This window comes from Apaloderma vittatum, unplaced genomic scaffold, assembly GCF_000703405.1.
Source record: "Apaloderma vittatum isolate BGI_N311 unplaced genomic scaffold, ASM70340v1 scaffold7685, whole genome shotgun sequence".
Classification (NCBI taxonomy): Eukaryota; Metazoa; Chordata; class Aves; order Trogoniformes; family Trogonidae; genus Apaloderma; species Apaloderma vittatum.
In genome coordinates this window covers 1-10,315 of record NW_009715398.1, presented here as the reverse complement: position 1 = coordinate 10,315, position 10,315 = coordinate 1, and the positions used below count along the sequence as shown (strand labels likewise).

Below are 10,315 nucleotides of genomic sequence, written 5' to 3'. Positions count from 1 at the left end.
CAAAAAAAAAGTAGATCTAGCACTTGAGGCTGTGGTGTAGTGGTTAGGTGTGCTGGGATGAAGGTGGGACTAGATGATCTTCAGAGGTCCCTTCCAACCCCTGACATTCTGTGATTCTGTGATTCTGTAACAGGGAGGAAGGAAGAAACCACTTTTGTGGCGTGTTGAATTCTGCTGTTAAGGATGACCCATCTCATTTTCCTTCCCCATAAACACTGCCTCTGCGTCCTGATGAGCACCACTGGTGTGAGATTTCATTCCTCCCCATGTTCTTTAATGGAATTCTTCCTGTGCACCTTTCAGTGGTGGGTGGTCTCCTCTCAGCTCACTTGCTGTCGAAGCGGGCCGGCGTCGAGGTGGAAGCGGGCTGGCCGTGTTCGGGACCTCTCCTGAGGATGGCTGAGGAAGCAGCTCGCAAACTCCTGCCGGGTGAGGTCTTGTCTGGTTTGTGTCGCTGCAGTTCAGGAGGTGACTGATGTGTGTGAGGAAGATGACGCTGCTTGGTGCATAAACTCATAAAACCAGTCCTGCCTCCCCTGAGCTCAAAGCAGGTTTAGCTTGTGGGGAAGACACTGTGAAGTGTGTGATGCCAGTTGTATGTACGCATGCCCAGCATTGTATGCGCTTAACGTGTCAATTTGTGGCTTGTTGAGGACAAGTGTGTTTAATATAAATAACAAATACAGGCTGTGGAAACAGCAGCTTGTAAAGACAAGAAGATACAGCCTTATCTACCTCTTTGTGGGCTGCTGCTGGGATGTGCAGCCTGATGGCAGGGACTGTTCCTTGCCTGGCACGTGCCTGGCGTTGCTGCTGAGTAATCACAAGCTCAGTGTTTGCACTTTGATCAGGGTTTATACTTCCACTTCTGCTGCCCTGCTTGTGCTGTGAAAAAAATGAAGTAGGCATGCAGTGTGCCGCTCTGGGCAGGGTGGAAGAGATCTGAAGTACTTTCCCAAGAGTGTGTGTAGCTTAGGATGCCCTCTCTGCCCTGCCCCAGGATCAAACTCTGCTTCCCATTTCGTTCTTTGCAGTCACTGCAGTTGTTCCTGTCCTGCTTCTTAGGCTCTGGTTGCTTGACAGTCTGTCGGATGAAACATTGAACAATGAATTGAACCAAAAGTACTGTATTTCAGCTTTTCAGACCCCAACTGGGATGCCGTATGGAACAGTGAACTTGATGCATGGAGTTAACCCAGGGGAGACCCCAGTTACCTGTACTGCTGGAATTGGAACATTTATAGTGGAGTTTGCCACTTTAAGCCACCTTACTGGTGACCCAGTGTTCGAGGATGTTGCCAGGAAGGCTTTGAAGGCACTGTGGAAAAATCGCTCTGATATTGGGCTGGTGAGTGAGGAATGGACTTTGGAGGTTTTGGCCTGCTTTTTCTTTAGTTTGGTGGATGCAATTCTAAGCATCAAAAAGCATCAACAGAGAGGAGATAGAACTAGATAAATAACCACAGTGCCAGTATCTGGGCTGTGTTTGACATTGTTCCTGACCACCTGCAGCATCCCCATCTCTGCTTTAGTGGTGCAACCCGACATTGTGCCATTGTTCTGTTCCAGCACAGATGTGGTTGGGAGATAAAGGCCTGCTGCTGGGTATTGCAGTTTTTGTAACAGCAGCTGTAACAGATTAAATAAAAGGTCTGTCTGATGCCCGGGGTGACAGTGGCCTACGGAAGAGAGAAGAGCATGGCAAGTGCCCCAAGATAGCACCAGCCTCTGTGGCTTTGGTGGTTTAGGAATATTCAGAACTAGAAGTGTTATCTGTGTGTTCACTAACTCCTGGTCTGACCTTCTATAGTTAATTTCTGTGGCTGCTTTTTGAACATCTGTGAGTGCCTAGTGTGATGGTATTGGGAAGGGTTTCCTTTTATTTGCGTTGGAAACCGTTAGGTTTTGGCTTGTACTCCTAATCCTTATTCCAGAAAAACTGAATAGCTGGGGTTATTTATTTAAATATTAGCCTGGCATCTCTTGTGCCTGTGACATCCTTGGCCTCGGTCTCTGTGTCTGTACCTCTTCATCCTTCTCTGCTCTTTTACAAGATCAGAATTAGAAATGGACAAATTGTGTCAAAATTGTGCATTTTTACAGTAGGATAATGGTGTTTTGTTTTGGCCAGTGCAGTATTTGTAATGGAAACATAGAATTCCAAGTTTCTACAGTTTGTACTTCTCTGCTACTGATAATGTGTCTTTTAATGGAGAAAATACTAGTTGGTGTGGATGTTGTGAATCTGTGAAATGCACAGCCTGAAAAAAAACTAGTCAAGGTTTTCTTGGTGGTTGTGTTGTGGGGATTTTTTTTTTAAATTGCAATTCAGTAGATTAGCTTTATTTCCATTTTAACTTCCTTTTTCCTCCTCTCTTCGCTTCTCCCAGGTCGGTAACCACATCGATGTGATAACTGCCAAGTGGGTGGCCCAGGATGCCGGCATCGGGGCGGGAGTGGATTCCTACTTTGAATACCTTGTCAAAGGGGCCATTCTCCTGCAGGACAAGGAGCTGATGTCCATGTTTCTAGGTGAGCGGTTTGCCTCCTCTGTGAAGGGTCCCAGAAATGCCTTCTTCACTGCACCTGTAAAAAACTCTGCATGCAGGACTGTGGAAGAAGATGATCAAGAATTTAATAGGGTAAATTCAAGACTATTCCTGAAGCATTTGTTGTAATACTTTTGAACAATCTGAGTTACCGAAGTGAGCATCCTGAGAAGTCACTTGTGTGACGGGGCTCGAGTGAAAAAGGGGCTTCTCTCATTCTTAAAAAGATTTTCTTGTTGGATTACCAATGCATCTGTGTTTCTTTGTAGAATATAACAAAGCTATCAAAAATTACACAAAGTTTGATGACTGGTACCTCTGGGTTCAGATGTACAAAGGAACAGTGTCCATGCCTGTATTTCAGTCCCTGGAGGCCTACTGGCCAGGTCTGCAGGTAAAAGCTGTCATACCAGTAGCATATCGTGATTTTGTTCGTCGGTCTTTAGTATAGGAGTTATAAATACAATCCTCATCTGTGTTGGTTTGAGTTTGTTTTGCTCTCTGCTGAAATCCACTGTAATCTGAGCTCGTATAAGAGCAGATGTTGACTTTATTTACGGTCCATAATAGAAGTCTCCCAGTAAGCATGATGGGATGGCAGTTTTGCTGTAGCAAATTCCCCTGACAGTGTTCTCGTGATCCAGGTGGGAACTTCAGGCAAAAGAAAACGACATCTTGTAAATGCTTTATTTGTGTGAATCACTTCCCATTGAGAGGTTCGCTTTCTCATCAGGACTTGCGTTTGGTCTGAGACTCTGTTATCCCTGCTGAAACAGACTGGGTGCTGTGGTTGACTGCAAGAAGTGTTGACTGAAGAAACTCAGCATTTGATTAATGAAAAATGAAAGGCTTCATATTATTTAGGTGTGTGGGATGTGATCCATCGGAAAAGCAACACATATCTCCTTAGTCCTACCTATTCTTACAGCATCACGCCTAAATATTACTTAGAGCATTCAGAGCTGCTGAACAACCCATCTCTATCTCTTGCTTTGACTATAGGAGTGTTACTGCATAATTCTTATGCTATTTCTTCTTCACTCAGATGTTGCTTTGCTAATTCTCTCGCAGAGCCTAATTGGGGATGTAGACAATGCCATGAGAACCTTCCTCAACTATTACACTGTCTGGAAGCAGTTTGGTGGGCTGCCCGAGTTCTACAACATTCCCCAGGGCTACACGGTGGACAAGAGAGAAGGATATCCACTCAGGCCTGGTAAGCAGAAATAAAATAAAAAGGAGCATGGAGTCTTGGTCATGGTCCGAGGAAATGTTACTAACACCTGACATCCCAAGTTTCCTGCCCGGTTTTGCTGTGACTTAGTTCCTGCACGTGTATTACCAGCGATTTCCAAAGTCAGAGCTACACGTTTTGCTTCCTGCCGCTCACAAAGCAGGGCCACGTTTCAGAGGAAGCGAACCACCGTGTTACGATGTAAAGGGAGCCTGTTAGTGAACTGGGTTCACAGTGCAGGGTTTGATATGTTTAAGTGTTTGATTGTCCCACATGGGATGTTTTAAAGTCAGGCGAAATATTAACGTGGCTGCTTGTGTTCTTTAAATTTAGGAAGCGAAAGTGAGTATAAAGAGATCACTATAGTTCTGCTGAGGCCCTGAAATAAACTCACTCTAGTTGTGCTGGTCTAAGAGGGATGTATCATATAAGAAAGGAATTATGTAACATGTGTTTGTGATACTGCAGTGAAATGATCTGTCTTTTTTTTTTCTGATTTTTTTCACAACTGACCAAAAAAAAAAATCCCACCTGATTATGAGGTCAGTAAAACTTTGAGATTAATTAATCACCTTCTGGTCTGAGTGTTCAGGTGACATCCATATTGGACACTGGTGCCAAAAATACTCATTATTAACTTTCAAAGGTATTCTAACATCCAAAAATACCTGTTTCTTTAGTAAGTAAGCAGAGCACAGTGCATATGTTGCCTATATAGAGTATTTCCCTAGTGCTTGTTTTCAGAGCCTTACAGTATTGTTTAAAAATTAGATTTTGGGAGTTGGATTTCTCGTTTGTAATCTTTTTTAGTCTTCCTTTGTCAACTGAGTTTTAATCCTTTTCTCTCTTGCTCCCCTCCCACTCCTGGAATGTGGGAGGGGAGCATTATTCACCCTTCCCTGAGCTGATGCAATCTGGTTACAGGGAATTTCTTTGTAGCACATCCTTTGTAAAAAGCAAGTATCTGTGCTTTGAGTCGGAGGAAATGCAAGGCAAGCTAGACCCTTTAACTAATTTAAAAATACTTTTGGGTGATCAGTTGAAGTAATATCTCGTCTTCCCTGTGTACATAGCTTGGTAATCTTCACCCTTGCAAATGTTTGGGTGGTTGTTTTTTGGTTTTTTGCAGAGCTGATTGAGAGTGCAATGTATCTGTACCGGGCAACAAGAGATCCCACGCTCTTAGAACTGGGGAGAGACGCGGTGGAGTCAATAGAGAAAATCAGCAAGGTGGACTGTGGGTTTGCAACGGTAAGTGCTAAATCTGCTGCTAGGTTGGCTAGACAGCTGCTAAAAAAATTTCAGCTTTTAGAAAGCGTTCTCATGAATGATATTCTGCTATTGAGTCAAGTGATCGCTTTGAAATACAACTTCTTTGTCAAATAAACCCCGTGTATTTCTCTGTGAAGCTGACCTGGTAACTGCTGGCCGTATTTCTGGTAGTAATTTTCCTCGTGGCCTGAACAGTGCGCCAGATTCTGTCACAGGCTGTTGCACCAGAGCCAAAAATGTGGGAAAGCATCAGAAGCTTCTCTTGCCTCCTGTACCTTGGCGGGCGTTGCAGCTTAGCAGGAAGGCTCACATGCAGGCTCTGTGCCTGCAGGTTGTGTGACTCTGCTTTCTCTCCATGCCTTGATAAATCTCATCAAACAAAAGAGAGCTGCAGTGAGTGATCTCTCTAAAATTCATCTAACAGAAGATTTCAAGCATACTATCAAGCTCTAGTTTAGGAAAAAACCTTCTTATTTGGATTATTGGGAATTGGGCCTTCTGATCTGGGAAACAGATAAAAGCCTTTGTGATTTATTTTTTTTTTTTCAGTGGAGGAAATGACAGGAAGCTTACTCATTCTTCTTGCCCAGACAGGAAGTTCCTCCTGATTGTTAGTTTCCTGGTTCTTATCACTTAGACTATGCTAATTCAAAACATCTGGAGCTTTGTTGGATGTATTTGCATAGGACTGTGTAAAATACCCAGTGAATTGAGGCCATACTGTGCTGTTTAACTGAAATGAATTGCAAGCTGGATTTACGTCTCCCCTTAAGTTCATAACTTATGAATTTGACGTAACTGTAACCCACTCTATTTCTTCTCTTGTAGATCAAAGACTTGAGAGATCACAGACTGGATAATCGCATGGAATCCTTCTTTTTGGCCGAAACGGTAAAATACTTGTACCTGCTGTTTGACCCAGACAATTTCATTCACAATGATGGATCCGTCTTTGATGTGGTGATTACACCATACGGGGAATGTGTCTTGAATGCTGGAGGATACGTCTTCAACACTGAAGCTCATCCCATAGACCCTGCTGCGCTGCACTGCTGCAGGAAGCGTAAGGAGGAGCAGTGGGAGGTAGAAGACTTGATGCGGGAATTTTACTCCCTGAAGAAAACTAAGAAATTCATTTTCAAAAGAGCTTCTGATCATGGTGAAGGGGAAAGTGCAAAAGACCCTGCAGATGCCTCTTCAGAGAAAGCTGGAGAGAGAAGAAACTCTAAGAAGAGCTCACACTCCCTCCTGAGTTGCCCCAGTCAGTCTTTTAACTCTAAACTTGCAGTGCTGGGACAGGTCTTCCTAGATAACAGCTGAATCTTAAATTATTGAACTTTGATTCAGACTCTGGGAATATATTCTTATAGTTTCATAATGGAAACTCTTGTACGTCACAATGTGAATTGTATGATGAAGTGAAACAGCATCCTATTAAATTTTGCCACTCCTCATTCATAAAACATGATTCAGAAAGTAGCTGTTAATGCTGTGAAGTTGCTATTCTCAAAACAGGTGGCTGCATGGATAGGAAACAGGTGATCAGAAAGAGAATGAGAAGTCTAAAGCTTACAGGTACCTTGTTTACTACGTTGTGAGGTTGTTCTGAAGTTTTACAGGCTTACACAGAGTCCAGAGCTTCCTTTGTTCTCTAAAACAAAGTGTGAGCGTGTCAGAAGGGGAAAAGCAAGCATTACCAGCTGTAGCTTCACCTCTGAGCCTAGAAGTTTCCTCTAGGTGTTCCACCTTTCATCTTTGTCCTCTTGATGAAGATGTGGTTTGAGAGACTGATGACCAGTTGAAAAAACCTGTTGACCTGGAGGTGGAGGCTCAGGTTTGTAGATGCAGACGTGTCCATCAAGCACGAGTAGTGGCGTGGCGGGAGGAGAGCAGTTGCAACATAGAAAAGTGCTCTGTCCCTCTGTGTGTAGAATCAGCGTGGGCCAGTGCCACCTGCCTGAAACTGGTTTAGTAAGTGTCCAGTTAATGTCATCAGCGAACTGAGGTGACGCGTGGACTAGCAAAGGTTTGAGTTGCCCTGCAACGGAGCTTGCTTTCTTACAGAATCTAAAACGGGTTTCCAGGGAAACTTCCCCATTTCTTTCCTCTTCTAAACTTCCCTTTGGGGCCTCGCTTTGCGTAACTCTGCATTGGCCACCTCCCGTCGGTGAAGTTGGCCTCAGGGTGGACCCTCTGAGCTGTGCGTGTAGTGAGCACAAGGGTGGGATGTCAGGGGGCTCGGTTCAGACTGAAATGCAACTCTCCCTTGGCACAGGAGACAGCTGGACAGATGTTTGTAAGCTGCAGTGACGGAGCTCCTTGCAACCCTTCCTCTAACAGAAACCAGGCTGCCTTTCTGGTTTTTTAACAAGTGAAAGGTGGGCAACGTCTTGTTCAGCTGACTCGACAGATCCAAACCTTTAAGTTTATTCTTAGTGTCTTTTCGATGTGTGTATGCAACAATCAAAAAGAGTGAAAATGGCAGTGTTACAAAGAGTGATTCTTTTTAAGGAAAAGGGGATGGATGACAGAAAATTTCTTCAAGCCTCCTGGCAGCTGAGCTGTCTGGAGCAAGCGCAATCGAGCTGTAGTCATCTGAGTGAGGTAGAGCTAGAATATGTATAAATCCATGTGGCCAGGGAAATACTTAGATAGAACCAGGTCAGTGCTCACACTTTGCTGATGCTTTGAGAAACTTGTTTTGGTCTCCATCTATACAAGTACTAAAAAGTTACAAAAAATCTGCACTCCCGCCCTTAAGGATGGAAATTCTGTTGCATTTCTGAGTAGAGTAAGGTTAGAGGATTTGGACAGACAGATGTATTGGAAGGACTGTAACTTGGGCAGGCCCTTCAAGCTCTAGAAGTACTGCACTGATGTACCTGCTGCAGGGGAGGTATTGAGAGGAACACCCCAAAATTGAGGCACTGTTAGACAAAGATGGAGCTCTTGTCAGCGGCTCTTTGTAACCAGGTTAACTTTCTGTCTTGCAGTTGTTGAGATTTCACACACACTTTGATCTGTAGAACAACAAAATGCAGGCCTTCTCCTATGGCTTTACTCCATGCTTGATCCTGATTCTCTCTCAGCACTGTCCCACCCATGGAGTAGAGGAAAATAAAAAGATTTGTGAGTTAGGCTGCAGGTCACCAACACAGAAGATCTCTGCTAACTCTGGCATTTTGGGGCCCTCACCTTAGAGGCTACAGTAGCAGACCCAAGGGATATAGTAACCGTAAGAGGTAAGGTCTTCCTTTAGCACAGTTGCAGCTGAAAGAATTAATCTGTCCACAGGTGCTGTGAGTAATTAAATGGATCTTGATTATTGTTACGGGATTGATGAGTCACAATAACAGAAGCCAGCTTTAATTTTCATTTGTTCCAGGATTTGAAAGCGACTGCCATCTTACTAAGACTTTCTTTAGGCAAAAGGAACTGTGCTATGATTTCTTAGGATCCTTAGTAAGCCTTTTCTTTAAATGGAAAACTGACTTGCCCTCACTGCCGGAGGGCAGAGAGTGTGTTGGAGCCTTGGTGACACTTGTACAAGTTGGCCTTTTTTGTTGGCACTGTGATGAAGGACAGATATTTGAGAATCTCGAAGGGATGGCGGGATGAAATCAGCTGTGGCTGGCTGTCCTGCTAGACCTCACCTTCCATTCCCTGTATGTCCAACACTCCCTGTATGTTCTGAGGTCGTTGAGAGCTTGGTGGATTCAAAATTACTATCAGAAGTCAGCTGTGGGGGAAAAAGAAATATTTAACTTGTGGCCTTTCCTCCCAGGGGCCTCCCAAGGGAGGAGGACATCTGTGGGAAGTGACGGCAGATCTATTTTGGCATATTCCAGCTGGAGGGAGAGCTCCACTCGAGCAGTATGGAGAGCACTTGGTCATGTTAACAGAACGTCGAGGATTTTTGACACATCCAGAATGAGATGGGTGTGAAGGGCAGATGGGTAGTGGCAATTTTTGGGTAGCTTCCAAATGAGGCAGGTTGGTGCTTGGAAGGTCCCGCCTACGGTGCGTATTCATGGCATCTAGGGCTGGAAGGAAATGATGGATTTTGGTTGAGTGGTGAAAGATAGAACAGAAACCAAATTTAGCAGTTGCTGTTGATCACATCCTTGTAATTGTTGGGGGATTATTTTTTTTTCGTTCACTCTAAGCAGCCTGCAAAGCTGAAAACTTAGGGCTTCTAAGCTGTTTCAAAAGTGTTTGGATTTGGAGAGGCTGTAGATTGATGAAAGGTCAGACAAACATCTTGGGAAAGGTATTTTAATGGTGCTAACAAAGGAGAGAGCAAAAAGAGGGAAACCTTTGCATGAATTTCTGGCAAACATACCCAGAGGGGAGGTACTAGGACAGGGGACTTCAGAGCAGCCTGGGGCAGTGCAAGTGTGCAAGGGAAAAAATATTGTCCTGTTTGCATTCCTTCAAATGCAGTGCTTGGTAGCTCTCTGTGAGCAGCAGTTTATCAAAACAGCAAGTCATCTGTTAGCAGATCTTGCTTTTTACAATAATGCTGTGATCATCATCAGACCCATGGTGGTGAGAAGCAGCTACTGCGATTCTGTAAAACTCACAAATACATCACCTGGATGCTATCGCAGCACTGAGTTAGGGATCACATTAATCCCCAGCACCTTTATTGCTTTATATTGTGCCTTGTACAATAAAGGGAAGTTAAAATGGAATATAAACAATGGCCCATTTTTAAGACAGCTGTGATTTTGGGCACCCATACTGAATGCTGCGTTCTTGCTGCCTTGCCAAGAACCAGAACCCGGCTGCTCCACCGGGCTGGTGACAGCAGCTCTGAGCCTCGGGAGAGGTGGCATCAAGCGAGGGTGGGTGGCCACTGGTGAGGGTTGTCTTTGGGACCATTGTCTCCCTTGAACCTCAGTCAGGAACTCGCTCCTGAGTGTCTCCCAACCTGACATGTCTCCTTTGACTTGTGTTGGCTTGCAGTGTTTTTTATAAACCTTTGGGGGCATCTGCACTGTGGGGAACAGCACCTGGGTCCAGCTCTCCCGTCTCGCCGGGGCCGAGCAGGTTTCTTGCGAAGGCCTCTGGGCTCTGTGGGGTCACCCATCTCCCTTGTGCGGGTCCTTTCATTCAGACATCTTGGGTGCCACACTGGATTTTAGTGCTGCCCGTGTGTCTCAATTCCTTCCCTCAGCTGCTACTAGTGAATTAATAGGGTTTTTTACAAAAGAGAAAAGTACGTGGGGGTATTGGGCAAAAACTGGGGGGCTATGTG

General features: G+C 44.6%; 1 protein-coding gene across 1 annotated transcript in view; it reads left to right on the top strand.

Moving 5' to 3' along the window:
• EDEM2 (ER degradation enhancer, mannosidase alpha-like 2) overlaps window positions 1-6,392 on the top strand; it is a gene marked incomplete at its 5' end in the record, with an annotated part of 8,001 nt that extends 1,609 nt beyond the window's left edge. The window contains 7 exons of the mRNA XM_009869123.1: window positions 304-429; window positions 1,137-1,348; window positions 2,391-2,532; window positions 2,819-2,943; window positions 3,621-3,765; window positions 4,913-5,034; window positions 5,884-6,392. Coding sequence (XP_009867425.1) covers window positions 304-429; window positions 1,137-1,348; window positions 2,391-2,532; window positions 2,819-2,943; window positions 3,621-3,765; window positions 4,913-5,034; window positions 5,884-6,375 — 1,364 coding nt within the window. The remainder of the gene's footprint in view (window positions 1-303; window positions 430-1,136; window positions 1,349-2,390; window positions 2,533-2,818; window positions 2,944-3,620; window positions 3,766-4,912; window positions 5,035-5,883) is intronic.
• Between the last annotated feature and the right edge of the window lie 3,923 nt (window positions 6,393-10,315).